General features: G+C 34.1%; 1 protein-coding gene across 8 annotated transcripts in view; it reads right to left on the bottom strand.

The window, feature by feature from the left end:
* Positions 1 to 15,986, bottom strand: part of CACNA2D1 (calcium voltage-gated channel auxiliary subunit alpha2delta 1) — a 494,429-nt gene that overhangs the window by 124,286 nt on the left and 354,157 nt on the right. For all 8 annotated transcript variants that reach the window (XM_065939979.1, XM_065939980.1, XM_065939982.1 and 5 more), the window contains exons 7-8: positions 14,768 to 14,899; positions 494 to 563 (exon numbers count right to left, since the gene is read on the bottom strand). In XM_065939979.1, the coding sequence (XP_065796051.1) occupies positions 494 to 563; positions 14,768 to 14,899 (202 nt within the window). The remainder of the gene's footprint in view (positions 1 to 493; positions 564 to 14,767; positions 14,900 to 15,986) is intronic.

Raw genomic sequence — 15,986 nt, 5'->3', positions numbered from 1 at the left:
GGAAAAATGAAACCTAAGCAATATGTCTATAACTAGGGGTAGCTCTTTCCTTGGGGCTAGTTCTCATTAAATCACTGCCAGAGGCAAACTACCTTCTACTCTATCTGGACACTTTGTTAGAGTCCTACTAGAAGTAACTGTGAGTATTTCAATAAAAATCCCTAAAAGCAAAAAGAGATTTAGAGATGACATTAACTAAAAACTTAACGGAGTCCACTTCAAATGTATTTGATGAATCAGTTCAACAATATTCATGATCAGTGCCCACTGAAATCATCATTTTCATTTAACTTTAAGTATTTTTCAAAGTAGAAGTGTATAGAAAATGCAAATGTATAGAAGAAAAAAAAACACTATATCTCTATAATAATCATACAGTATTAACACTAATAATAGAACGAGTCCCTCCAACTTTTACACCAAAAAAAAAAGAAAAAGAAATAAAATCTATTTTGTCTTTTTCATCTTTTCGATATTACCCAAACATTCTTACCATGGTCTCCTGCGTACATCATAAAGGTCAATCTTGTTTGGAGTTCTACTGTTATCAACCCATGGAGAAGCTTTAAAAAAAAAGAGACAGAAAGAATTAGAAAGAACAAGAGAAGTTAAATTTAAAATAGAGAATTAAAACCAAAATATGAGGTATTATCTAGGAAAGTAATATTTTTAAAAGTTTCAAAGCACCAAGGACACATTCCACTTATCCAGAGCAATGTTAAAATGGGAGATACCAGAGTTTTATGCCTTTAATCTTTTTCTTTTTTAAATGGAAAACAACATAGCAATACAGAAGAAAGTGCCTTAAGTCAATTTTTTTTTCATATTATTTCAGAAATAACCTGTAGGCATAGGGATGTTCAGAGTGCCCACAAGTATGTTTCACGAAGTGTCCAGAAAATATACTTTTTCTTTCCTCTCTACTAACAGAAAAATTGAACAGAAAATGTATTTGCCACTAAGGAAAACTGTAAATTATTTGATCCTTTTATTTTCATTCAATGTTATACTATCTTGGTCTATAAAAAGACTGTTTTTCTTGGATTGTTATCACATAATAGCATAATTTTTTAACCTTGTTGCTGTGCTGTTCAGTCACTAAGTCATGTCCAACTCTTTGCGACCCTAGGAACTGCAGCATGCCAGGATTCCTGGTCCTTTACTGTCTCCCAAAGTTTCTCAAACTCATGTCCATTGAGTCAGTGATGCCATCCAACCATCTCATTCTCTGTCACCCGCTTTTCCTCCTGCCCTCAATCTTTCCCAGCATCAGGGTCTTCTATAATGAGTCGGCTCTTCCAGTCAGGTAGCCAAAGTACTGGAACTTCAGATTCAGTACTTTCTGTTGTTCAGTCACTCAGCTGTGTCCAACTCTTTGTGACCCCATGGACGGCAGCACACCAGACTGCCCTGTCCTTGAGTTTGCTCAAACTGATGTCCATTGAGTCAATGATGCCATCTCATCCTCTGTTGCCCCCTTCTCCTGCCCTCAGTCTTTCCCAGCATCAGGATCTTTTCCAATGAGTCAGTTCTTCACATGTGATGGCAAAAGTATTGGAGCTTTAGCACCAGTCCTTCCAATGAATATTCAGGGATTATTTTCTTTAGGATTGACTGGTTTGATCTCCTTGCTGTCCAAGGGATTCTCAAGAATCTTTTCCAGCACCACAGTTCCAAAGTATCAGTTCTCCAGAGCTCATCTTTCATGGCCCAACTCTCTCATCCATACGTAACTACTGGAAAAACTATAGCTATGACTATATGGACTATATGGACTTTTGTCGGCAAAGTGATGTCTCTGCTTTTTAATACGCTGTATAAGTCTGTCATAGCTTTCCTTCCAAGGATCAAGTGTCTTTTAATTTCATGCCTGTGGTCACTTTGAATAGTGATTTTTCAGCCCAAGAAAATAAAATCTGTCACTGCTTCACTTTTTCCCCATCTATTTGCCATGAAGTGATGGAACTGGGTGCCATGATCTTTGTTTTTTGAATGTTGAGTTTTAAGCCATATTTTCCACTCTTCTTTTTCACCATCATCAAGAAGCTCTTTAGTTCCTCTTCACTTTCTGCCATTACAGTGGCATATTTGATAATGGCTAGTTCATTTAAAATTGTAACTTAAAAATTAAACTATAATTAACATAACTACACAGAAAAAAACTTTTCCTGATATTTATTTGAATGACGTGAGGTAATTCAAGTACAGATTCAAGAGTCTTCTATTAACTAACAGAAGATGTTTCAGAGTCTTTATCATTTTGCAGTAAATAAAAAAAGTATGTTTAATTGCTTTTAAAATGTAGTTATTTTATACTACTCCAATTAACTCTAAACTTACTTTAACTAAAATACTTTACAAAGCTTTACACATACACATACACCCCTTTGACCCAATGGGGAACAAAAAGTACTTATGAATTGGATGATAATTTTATGCCAAAGTCCTCCTCTCCTTTAACACACTTAGACATGTAACTCTTGGAAAAATTCCCAATAATTCATAGGATGTACGTCTCTCAATGTATTTTGCCCTTTATTGGAAAATGATGAAAATTATGTAGAACTTTTCTGAGAATCATGTTTATTAGCTGACTAAGATAATTTGGCCAATTAGGATTTGTCAAAAATATATATTACCGAGCTTCTCCTTGACTGTGAAATTGCTTTCTTATTAGTACCTACATAAGAAAATGATTTATTTATTCATTTAAAATAACTAACCACATTTATAAGAAACAGCTAAGTTTAAATATAGCACTCTTTCAACAATATGTACTGATACAGTATGCAACTGAAATGGCAAATTTACTTTAATTATTTTCATTTACATCTGCAGAAACTTAAGAGTTAGTGAGATAAACTATGACTTTTTTTTTCTTTTTTTCTTTTTGTGGTAGCTCTAGAATTCAGCAACAAGCACTAGGCAGACATTTAAGTTCACATTCAACTATTACATAATTCCTCAAGTCTGGGTCTTTGTAATAACTTCAAATTTATCACATTCTTCTTTCAGTAAAATCCTGGGCTGGTTGTACATTTATTCCCTCTTAACTCCAAATTCACTCTTTTATCTTGTTTTATGAAAATGTCTCTTGGTCCCTTAAATATTTTTCTTTTACCTAACAAGGACAGTTTAAGCTTTCTCAGCAGATGATGAAAAAAGACATTGTGAGATAAGGGTTTCTACACCCTGGTCTGCTTTGTTTGCTCCAAGGCTCTGGCAGTAAAGTGCAGCTTTCCTGGTGTGGCTCTGGCAATACATATTCTCCAGAGCTCATGCGTAGCTTCTCCAGAACAAGGCTTATGGAGCGCTGCTGCTTCTCCAGCAGTACCCTCAGGTATTTTTTGTGGAGAGCCTCTGATGAGACACATGCAACTCAGAGGGTGAACTTGCAGCCAACTCTGTGACACTGCAGTACCTTCTCTGCCATTTGATGGGCCAGAACCATGTCCTCTGTAAAAGGATCTGCATCTCAATCCAGGGGCACGAGGGGACCAAAGTCTCTTCTTTGGCTCGCTATTTCTGCCCTACGGGGGTTAGTTATACAATACTGTATCTGGAATTCCTGTATTATTTAGACTAATCCCTACTTCTAGTCAATTCCTCTTTAATCCTTGCCGAAGTTAATAATTCTTTATTAAAAATTAACTAGCCCTGTTTAAAATGTTATATTATCTCTTTTCTGATTCAGACTGATACAAATATTTTGGTGAGAGGAGAAGTGGGATTGGTTACCACTGACAATAAAAGTGATCACCATTAGTTGAAAGTGATCAACCAGTGTATTTGAAAATGGCTAAAAAAAACCCAGGAATTTGAAAGTCATATTTAAATTAGATTTCTGCCATAGTTGTACATATGTCCCCTATGGCTGATTTATGTTGATGTGTGATAGAAAACAACAAAATTCTGTAAATCAGTTATCCTTAAATTAAAAACTAAATTAATTTAAAAAATTAGATTTCTGAATTCTTTGCAGAGCACATTCACCTAGGACTTCTTGTTTTGGTATAACTGCCTATTAAAATGAACTGTGATATTTATTCAGAGAAAGCAATGGCACCCCACTCCAGTGTTCTTGCCTGGAGAATCCCAGGGATGGGGTTGCACAGAGTTGGACACAACTGAAGTGACTTAGCAGTGATATTTATTAAAATGTTCCATAAAATTTATTTCTTTAAAGACGGAAAAAGGGGTCATAATTTACAATAGGAGTCAGACATTAAATTGTAACATGTTTTATGACTTTAGATGGCTTCTATTTAAAAGCATTAATATTGTTCCCATAGAAGTCTGTAGAGATATTTACCAGAGGGAAATAACCATTGGCAATTTTAAGATGTTTACATTATGTTAAAATTAAATAATGTACTTTCTTCTGTGATACTAATTAGCTGATTGTAAAATCCCATTGTGTACTTATATGGTACATTATTTACATAGGCTCAGAAAGAAGGAAGATCAAATAGTAAAAAAAGATAATAACCATACATTGTAATTCCCTGGAATAATCAGTTTCATAATGAGGTTCAATGAATGCTGTGTAAAAGAAAATCAGAGTTTCTACAAACCTTGCAAAAAGTGAAATACAGCTCATTTTGAAAGTCCCTTTTGCTTTCCAGTAAGATTTTGGAATGGCAGGAGAAAGAAGTAGAAATTATAGCCTACAATGTGGGCATCTCATTTCTGAAGGCCATCATTAATGGTGATAATGATCACTTGTTTTTTTATCCTGATAAAAAATGAACTGTGGGTATATCTCTGACTAAACATACCTGATGGCATTTCTACTTTACATGACATTTAGTGTGTGCTATGTCAGTGATCAAACCATTGATTTAAAGTGTTTACCTAAATGTTAACTCAGAATACTGAAATATTCTTGAGAAAGTATGCACACTGTTGAGCCCTTTTCTAGTAAATATGGTTAAAAATAAGAGTATGAGTTTTTCTTTTCTGCTAGGAAGTAACAAAGTACAAAATGATGAACTGAGGGCTGATTCTCTGGTAAAAACACCATTTTGAATGGTATCTAATTGCATGTTCAATTAACAAGTTAAAATGCATTTTTAAAATTCAAAAAGACTTCATATTTTTAGTCTCATGGAAAGACAAAAAAAGTAAGTTTTCTCATACTAAAAAATGCCTGTAAAAGCCAACTGTCATTCTATTGCCTGGATCTCTCTTTTTCTCTCTCTTTCTCTCTCACATACACACACACAGAGAGTTTACCTGCAGTTACTTACATTGCCACGCTTTTTTTAAAAGGGCATATGTGAACAAGTTCTGAAGAAAGATAAAATGTGATAGCTGTTGTAATCTAGATTAAAAAACCAAGTTTTCTGAGAGAATAAAACAAAGAAAGACTGCTCTGGGGAAAGCCAAATGTATTCTATTTGGAATTATGGATAAATTGTATATGACTAGAAATGGGGTTCTGGGATCAAAGCATATAGGGATAGGAACAATGTGGCAAGTTGTAGAAAATAAAACCAAATAAATACTAAAGAGGGGGAAAAACAATTTGGAGTACACGGAGAAGGTTTAACTGTGCAGTAAGAGGTAAAACTAAAAATGTAGATTAGGTTAGATTCTTTGGATGGCCTGAAGCCACATTAAGCCAGATGTCATTAAGTGAACAATCTCAGACAGCTGCATTTTAGTAGAGAAGTGATAATCTAAGTTAACTCCAGATAACTTTTTAATAAATATACTAGATGTCTCTTTGCATTGCATGTTAATGTGTTTAAGACATTTCCTGTCTCATCTACCTGTGAGCTTCTTCAGAGCAAAATTCTCTCCTATTAGTACTTGAATCTTTAGGAACCTCAGTTCCTTCAGAAATGGCAGTTTTGTTAGTTCTTATATTTTTTTCCTTCCAACTTACACTTGAATATATTGACATATTTAATCAAATTCTTAAAAGATTTTAATACTGTTTCTAAGAAATGAGAGTTGATGTTCAATGATAGTATTATATTGGTTTGAGAGTGCCTTTGACATCTGTATGGTCTTATGTCAGAACACATTTCTAACTATAGATAAATAAAGATTGGAAACTCATACAGATATAAGGTATTGCAGCCAAGGATAAATCATCATAAGTTTTAAAAGTTAAAGCACTTGTTACAAAGCAATTTGCTGGTAATTCTGCATATATCAGACAGCCCATGTAAAACATTTCCATTTAACAAGGATTATTTGTCAGCAGAAGCAGCAGATAACAAGGACAAGCTGTGAGATTAAATGAAATATTCAATAAAGTAAATAGTACACAAAGACTTAATGATTTAGATGGTCCATATGTTATTATTAGCTGTAGTGCAAAAATAAACTTGCACACAAGTTCTATTAAGTAAAACATAAAGAGAATTTTACTGGAAATTAATTTCAGATGTATGCTAGACAGAAGAAAATTGAACTCTGTCAGAGAAAAAAGTTTCTACTTTTGTAAGCAAATAAATCCAGTTAGGTGATAATAGTGATACAGTCAAAAAAATAAACTGTGATTCCATAGGAACAAGAGTCTTATTTTTATAACTCAATAATCTTTTCAGAAAACAGGGCTAAAGGATGTATTTCTTACAAATTTTATATTTGGTATATCCAAGAGAAGTGCTTAAAAAGTCTAAATTTTGACAAAAGTGTTTTAAATTTTTCTTAATAAAATATACTGAACACAATAACAGCTGCACATCAAAGATGGTTCTATGTATCTAAAAATGGGTAGCAAATTTAGCAATGTATCAAAGAAAAAAGAATAAAATGAGCTACCTTAGAACTTAAAAAGAGCTAAAGATTTTTAACAATACTTACGCACATATTTAGGGCTTCCAGGTGGTAATAATGGTAAAGAACCCACCTGCCCATGCAGGAGACCTAAAACAGGAAGTTTAATTTTTCCTGGGTCTGAAAGATCCCCTGGAGGAGGAAATGGCACCCCACTCCAGTGTTCTTGCCTGGAGAATCCTGTGGGCAGAGGAGCCTGGTGGGCTACAGTCCATGGGGTCGCACTGAGCCAGACACGACTAAAGTGACTTAGCACAGACACAGACAGATGCACACATTTTACATACAATTTTATCTTCCATCAAATTATGGGCACATCCCATTTCATATCAGGATCTTGCCTAACTGCTCTCACTTGTGAAATGACTGGATCCATAGTTGACTATAAAGTTAACAACTCTTCCACCCATATATGTGAAAAATAAGACAGACTCAGGTAAGAGATAGGGTCATATAAAAGGAAACAAAAATAAGGTTACAGAATTACCTCTATAAATTGGGATCATGTGAGAATTTCAATAATATATTATTTTGTGTGTATGTGCATGTATTTATATTATATATATATATATATGATGTTTTTGCAAGTAATACAACTGATCAATGGTATACAGAAGAGCAAATTGTATAATTTAGAATATAAATTGAAGGTAAACTATGATCATGAGACCACTAAACTCTGGCCAATGTTGCATAAGAGGAAAGGTTTTGTGTGATTTCCAGAAAGTGCCTTAAAAAGAGAGGAAATGCTATTCTTTGTCCCTTAAGAAAAAAACACAAGTAACATTGGTGGACACTGCAGAATATATACTCAGAGAATGTCAGAGAACTAAGTCAGGAGTGTAAACCCTTGTATGTGCAGCTTTCTTATCGGCCCTGGTGTCTGTAACTGATATTCTTTGACTGAGTAAGAAATAAATCTTTATAGTGTTAAAATCACCATTGTTTTGGATTTCCTGTAACTGGTAGCTAGTTTTATTCCTAATTGATGCATTGGACTCTAATCATTATTAGTATAAAAAAGCAGTAAGGTAATTATTTCAACTTAAAGTGTATTCATACAGCATTCAACAAATATAATTAAACATATTTACAGTTAAACTTCATATCCATTCACAAATATCAAAGTAAAAAAAAAAATCAAGCTTTTTTTTTTAAGGTAACTGATCACTGAAAGCAGTTATTCTTTTATAAATACCTCAAAATGCTGAGGCTCCATTGCTATCGTGTTTTCTTCAAATTAACCAGAAATCTAGCAAATGCTCCCTTTATAAACAACTAAAAAAGTATTCTTTGGACTGCCCCGTCATCTGTTATTTGAAACATTTTAAAGGCATTTTTCAAAGAGTTAAGCAGCTTAATAACTGGCTATACACATGGCAAAAATATGTCCCTCTATATACTCTGCACACAGGTTCCTTCACATTTTATTTTAGCAAAATCCTAGCAGATCCAAGAACAAGGAAGTGTTTCCATAAGGAATATTTAACATTAATTCAACTGAACAACACATACTAGGTTCCTGTTCTGTAAACTTACGTTTTTAAAATAAATGAATGAAAGAGGATGAAGAAAGAACAAATGTTTAATAAGACATTTAATTAAGTGATTAACTAAAAATGTAACATGAAGTTTAAGAGATTTAAGTTTTTGCCTTTTTTAATAAGTGATACTAATTACCTAAAAGAATAAGTGCTGTCTATATTGGCATTCTGACAAGCCAGTAACTTCTAATTACCGTCCCAATTACTGCAGTAATTCGTACAATTTCAAGAGACACTAATAGATGAAATGTGTTGTCAATACCTACAGTGTTTATGATGCATAAAAATTCAAACAGTTAATAGCTCTTGAAAGCAGTTTTAATAACATTAAGGTTAATTTATATAAATCAATTAAGGGCTTCTAAAGGAAGTGAAGTGAAAGTCGCTCAGTCATGTCTGCTTCTTTGCAACCCCATGGACTGTAGTCCATGGAATTCACCAGGTCATAATACTAGAGGGGTAGCCTTTCCCTCCTCCAGGGGATCTTCCAAACCCAGGAATTGAGAAAGCACTCATAAATTAAACTGATTGTCCAGTCAGCACATATTCAACAAGACGTCATCAGATATGTGTTCCAGCTTCAACTCTGCCATGACATGTTGTATGACTAGGGCAAGTCCCTCTAGTTTATACTACAAAACAAGAACTGTGGTGTAGTAGCAAATGAGGTCTAAACGCATAAGTAAGTAAAGGTAGTGCCTGCATTGGAGATCACCTTCTTCAATCATCCCAAGTTACTGGTTAAGAAATAGGTTCAGAGATATGACTTAGCCATGAAATTTTTAATATGAATCAAGAACTCCTCTCAATACAATGATCCTCCTTCTACTACTGCACAGCCTACCTACCTACAAGTTGGAGAGGAGAGAGAAGAAAAAGGAGAGGTGGAGATGGAAGAGGAAGGAGAAAAGGAGAAAAAAGAAAAAAAAAAAAAGACATACAGCAACCATTTTTATACTGTATTTCCATATCAACCAAAATTAGAAAACAGACACATTACTGATATTCAATCTAAGGGCAGATGTAAGAGGTCAAATTCATCCCCACTCATATCAAACTGCTATTCAGAATCAGCTCTGTAGAGGTGCCCTTATATTATGTCAGCTCTGGAGCCCTCTGTGTATGGAGGCACTAGTGCCTCCATGCCGTTTAAATAACCTGAAAAACGGAAATCAGCAGAGTGGCTAATCATCACGGGCTTTTTCCTAAATGTCTTAGCAAATAAGAAGCATTTAATTTTTTCCTCCTCTTAATTCTACTTTATCCTTTTTGTTTAACAGCTAAAGTCTGTGAATATTTCCCCAAGGGTACCATGATATCAAGATATGGCAGTAAGACTTAAACACTGGCTATCAGGCTATATACCTGGTTAACCCACGCACACTATTAGCTCTGCTTTAAGTAGCATCCTAATATTTCACAAGAATACATTTTATTTTAGACCCTATATTGTGAGTTAGAGGATTCTAGCTTCTACAAAAAAAACTTATTTACAATAATATGGCAAAAAGGCTTTAAAGGTAGCTTGTATAATTAAAAAAAGAAAAAAAACACAAATTCTGCATTTATATTAATACATAAAATAGATTCTTAGATTCTCACAATGTCATGAGGTAACAAGAAAGTTTATTTCTCATATGTTTTCATAAACTCAGTGCTGGAGAGATAGGATTAATACACTTAGGAAAAGGAAATTAAGGACATCCAATTAAATTTCAATTTTAATTAAAAAATAATTTTTTAGAGTAAATACTAAAAACTTTGTAAGAGTAAATATTTCTCAAACATCATATACTTAGACTGAAATATCCTTTGTTATCTGAAACTGAAATTTAACTGGGCATTCTTAAGAAGTGACTTAACTAAGGTCTTAGGTGAAAACCTACATCTTCTGACCAACACCACCATGTAGAGTTATTGCAAGTACTTTTCATTATATTATCTCATCGATCATAACTCTCAGGGGATAAATTGAAACATTTGTTGTTGTTGTTGTTCTTTAGTTACCAATTCATGTCTGACTTTCATGGCCCCATGAACTGTAGCCCACCAGGTTCCTCTATCCATTGGATTTCCCAGGCAAAATTACTGGAGTGGGTTGCCATTTCCTTCTCCAGGGAATCTTCCCAACCCAGGGATTGAACCTGTGTCTCCTGCATTAGAAGGCAGATTCTTTACCACTGAGCCACCTAGAAAGCCCCAAGATTTCAGTTCCCCAACCAGGGATCAAACCTGGGCTATCCAGTGCCTCAGTGTCCTAACCACTAGACCATCAGAGAACTCTAAAATTGAAATGTTAGTGCTCATATTTATTTTTAGATTTGATGACTAAGGCTCAGAAAATTTAGAAGACCCATCTAGTTTTTCACAGTTAGATGGGAGATCCTAGCCTGAGGTCCAAATCTTGCCATGTAAAATCCAATTAGGTAATAGCTATTCTATTTCAACTCACAAGTAAGATAATTAAAAATAATTAAAGGCTATTTTGACCTTTGCTTTAACCGACAGTAATCAGGAATGAGCTGTTTCAAATTATTTTGTTCAGTATCAAAATGGAAAGACTAAAATCAGAGAGGAAAGTATGGCTTACTGAGAAATTTTAAAAAATCCTTCATTTTAAAAACTCTTTAAACCTGAAAGACATGTAAAATGTGTTGAAAGCATGCCTTAGCATACACAGACATATAGAGGTCCACTTTTAAATTATAATAATGTCTTAGTGTCTTTGCTAAAGACATTTGATTCTATTAGAACATTATTATCATGAAGAGCAACTCATTAAGCCTTAAAAAAGACAAAAATCCTGCCATTTGTGACAACATGAATGAACCTGAGGGATATTATGCTAAAAAAATAAGCAGGCACAGAAGGACAAGTACTATATGGTTAGGTAGTTAGAATAGGTAAAAGGAGTCCAAAATGGTGGTGGCTAAAAGAAAAATAAAGGAAAAGTCCACAAAAATGGAACAAAAGAAAATCCCAGGACCAGACTGAGAACCTCAGGTGAAACAAATAGCCCTCCTGGCTAGCCCAGTTTACACAGGGCAGGCTCAGGGGGAGGAGAAAAACCATATAAAAAGAGGAGTCAAGATCGAGCCCTCCCTTCTTTTGGGTCAACCACCCTCATGCTTGGGAAAGTATTTTCCTTTGCTTGCCAAATAAAACCGAGCTGTAACAGAGAGGTAACACTGGTCCGTCATTTCAAATTTTTGCTGCAGTGAAAGAAAACCGAGGAAATTACACTCACCCCTGATAATAGGATATCACTTACATGAGGAATCTAAAATAATCAAACTTATAGAAGGAAAGTTGAATGGTGGTTGCCAGGGGAAAGTACGAAGTGGGGAAGTAAGTATCAGTTAAAGAGTACAAAGTTTCAGTTATGCAAAGCCAGTAAGCCCTGAAGATCTTCTGTATAGCACAGAACCGGAAGGTAACAATAGAGTATTGTACACTTAAAACTCTGCTAAGAGGGTATGTTGGGCTGTGTTCCACAGGCCTGCAGCTTTAAGGCTAAAGCGCCTGGAGATAGTGACAGAGACATCAATGGTTTAAAGGACTGGGGGATCTCATGGGTTTGAAGCAAGGTGCTGAAGCAATACTCTACCATGTGTGGCTGCTGGTGGGCAGAAATACAGCCCACTCTCAGCTGGAAGTGGAGAGTGGGGAGGGAATGAGGGAAGGAAGGAGGAGAAGTTTCCAGTTATAGGGAGAATTGACACTGATCTCAGCTTCGCTCATAGGTTACCAGTGAGAGCAGCAGAGAGCATGCCCCTCACTGAGAGCTTTGATAAGCTCTCAGGTAGTGATGTTCTGATATAAAGCTTAGAATAATCACAAGCTGGGGCTGGGAGCAAGTATGTAGGCATTTATTGATTACCTATTATTATTTATTGATTATCTATTTATTATCATTACCTATCATTTATTAATTATTATTTATTAATATATAAATAATATATAAATTAATAAATAAATAAAAACATGTTATTATTTATACATATATATTATTTATATAATATTTATACATATATATTATTTATATAATAAATAATACATTTATTATTATTTATTGATTGATTACTTATTATTAAGAGTGAAGGTCAGTCAGGTGAATAGACTGTAGCTAAAGCAGGGACTAGTTGAGTGGGGATGGATAGAGGACAAGAGAACAGTCATCTTGGCTGCTCATTCCTCCCTCCATACAGGCTAGATCTTATATTAAGTGTTTTTATAACACAAAATATAATAATAAATAAGACAGTAGCAGGAAATGTTTCCAGATGATAAATAGGTTGATGACACTGATTGTGGTGATGGTATCACCAATGTATACTTATCTCCAAATTCATCCAGTTACATATGTTAACTATGTACAGCTTTTCATATGTCAAAAAAATTTTTTAAGTAAAAAAGTACCTCAGCAACAGACTCAATAAATAAACTCAATGAAATTTCACTGAGTGTATTCCATAGCAATCAAGCGAGCCATTATGAGACTCAGAGATGATTTGTTGAGTCAAATCTTAAAAGACATGGTATTATAGGAAAGCCGAGGGTTGCTTCCACAACTAACGTTCTGGGGGGACCATATGTATTCAGCTAGAATAAATCTTTATGGAGTGTTTCCAAGATAAAAGTGGACAAATGTCAACATGTTAGGAAGTATATGATTAGGTTTAAAAAAAAAAAAAATTAAAGCCATAATCCCTCAATTAGCATTCAAAAGAAAATTTATTGGTGATTTATTGGTATGCTTAAAAGTTAACTACTTGTAAAAAGACTCATCTTGGAAAAATGTACATACTAGGATCTATCTTTCCTCCTACCTCTTGACCCCAATGTTATCTCTCCCTTTCTTATACAGTCTTTCCTTCCACTCTCCTTCCTATTTCTCTCTTATAATAATGTGTGTTCTTTCTTTTGCAGCATTACCAACTTCCCTGCAGTTCTGGGCTCTAGGTTGTTCATTATTATCATATTTTCTCTTACTTATCTTTTTCCTCCTATCCTCAGCTGCTCATAAATGGAATTTTGTATTGCGTTAATACATTTTAAAGCTACATAATGCTGAAAGTTATTGATAAATATAAATAATTATATTCATGTACTAGTGTTATTGTATACTAGTTATAATTATAAATGTACTTTTATAAGACCTGCCATAATATTAAGGTTTATTATATTAGATTTACTATGTACATGAGCAATAAATGCATTTTTCTTTATATTACATATGAAAGTTTTCAAATTCCTCATATATGATATGGAACACATTAGTAATGTAAGAGTATTTTAGAAGTAGTTTTGTATTATACTGAACAGTATTTCCAAGTAGAAAATTCACCTGTTTTAGCAAGCTATGTGATATCTCCCTGACATCTGGTATTGTTTACATTTCAGTAATGCATGAATTTTTTTCAACAATGAAATACCAGTACGCCTTTCCTAGCCCACTGGATTTCTGCAAAGAGTAATCGTCAATTATCTTACTATCTGGCACTTATTGCAATAAGTTATTTATCTTTACCTCATTTTAGAGCTATTTAGTTTGATGATGCCCACATACTTTTATTCACAAAGATATCTAATTTCTATTTCAGCTTCGTTTCACTGTTGTGACTTTTTATTGTTAACAACTCTAATGTTAAATGTTTAAAAAATGCAAGACTAAATAAACTCTCATATATGCTATGTTTTTTAAAGCCTAATGACCTAGTATGTATCCCATAACTCAGTCACACTTTGAGAAAGAAAATGCGTTTGTGCTTGTCAGCTTGCTTGGAAAGGTGGAAAAGTTAAAAATACCAACAGACATTTCAGTTAAAGGTCTTTTCAATAGATTCTCAGTATGTACTAGTAATTAATCTTTCATTTTCATTATAAATTATTTCCTCTCAAACTTTTATATAAGAATAAAGGACATTACACAAGAATTTATTAATGTTAATTTGTAAAATATATTCACCTTCTCATTTTAACAAATCCACATTCACTGATTAAAGAAAAGCATCAGTACTTTTCATATAAACAGACTTAAAATCTGGAAAGAGATCTTTCAATTAGTTTCTAAAATTTCTATTCAGTTCTCTAATGTGATTCATAACTTGGTCCATGCTGTGCATTTGGAGTCTTAGAACTGTTTTAAGACTCATTACAACCTCCTGTTCTAGGTCCACAGACACCTGCTCACAGTCTCAATGGCAGCGCAGCCTGATTTCACCTAACAATGGTTCCAGCTGCCTCTCAGGTATGTTGACTTAAAGTGACTTTGGTAGTTAAAGAGATATGTAAGGAGAAACGTCTTTTCTTAGAAAAGCCATGTTATAACCATCTTTTAACAAATAGGAGAAGGCAACAGTGTTCTCAAGAAAAACTAGGTCTAGTATTTACAATTCTCCTTGATACCTACTGAATCACCAAGTACTTACCTGGATAATATCGGGCCAGGCCTGTGGCACTGCCAAACACCTGCCACAACAATGAAGGATCTTCTTCTCGATTTTTCTTGAAAACTTCATCTAAGGCACTTGTCCAGTTGAGTTCATTTAATACAATTGTTGCTGCCAAAAGTGAAAGAATGGAAAAATCAATCAATTCAAATTTGTAATTGGTAACTGAACCTGTTTTCATATATGTGCACAGTAATATTATATATATTTCATTGCTTTATCTATAAAAGCACTCTGATCTGGTGGTAATCAAAAAGTTTAGACATGGAATCATTTTCTTCAAACAAATGTTTATATGATGGTGGCCCTATTGACATTTAGAGGCTGGGTGACTTTTTCGTAGTGGGAGTTGTTTTGTGCTTTGTAGATGTTTACAAGCATCTCTGGCCTCTACACCCTAGATGTCAGTACCATGTTTCCGGTTGTGATATGCAAAACTGTCTTTAGACATCATCACATAAGCACTGGGGAGCAAAATTACTTTCTGCTGAGAACCACTGTAACACATAAAACAGGCAACTGTCAAGCTCTGCTGGCTGAGAGGTGGTGGGAAGCATTCCTCCAATTGAGGCAGTTCTGAAGAAAATTACAGGACACCTTAGGACACAGTTTGATGACTACTTTCTTCAATTATTGATGATTCTCTGTGATATACTAACGTGGCCTGATCTGTTACTTGAGTTTAAAAAAAATAGATGTCTGTCATTGGGCATAGCTTATTAACTATATTTCTGTAACAACAAAAATGCATACATGTTGATAAAAAAAACTCATTCAGAGGCTTGACAACATCAATAATAGAAGTAAGATGTAGCTGATATATTATCACTAGCTTTATGAACAATAATTTTCTTTTTTCTGGTTAGTTCAACTAATAATTAGAGTGTGGTGCTAACAAGGGACAGGTCATTGATTTTGATACCTACTTATACCAACTGACTGATCCTGCATAGGTGCCACAAACATATGCCAGTCATTATAATGAAAGACAAACAATTATAATGTAGGATATAACATGAGCTAAATATAGTTTATATTTATGGCTCTCCATGATCATAGCATTCTATGTCTAACATGATAAAAATTTAATCGGCTTGGAATATTATTTTCCCTTTACACAAAAAAGATGACATACAAGATAATCTGATCTTTCTTGGAAGGTCTTAATATATGTAAAATATGCACCATGCCCTTAGCA

This window comes from Muntiacus reevesi, chromosome 6 (genome assembly GCF_963930625.1).
Source record: "Muntiacus reevesi chromosome 6, mMunRee1.1, whole genome shotgun sequence".
Classification (NCBI taxonomy): domain Eukaryota; kingdom Metazoa; phylum Chordata; class Mammalia; order Artiodactyla; family Cervidae; genus Muntiacus; species Muntiacus reevesi.
This window is presented reverse-complemented; position numbering and strand designations above follow the sequence as displayed.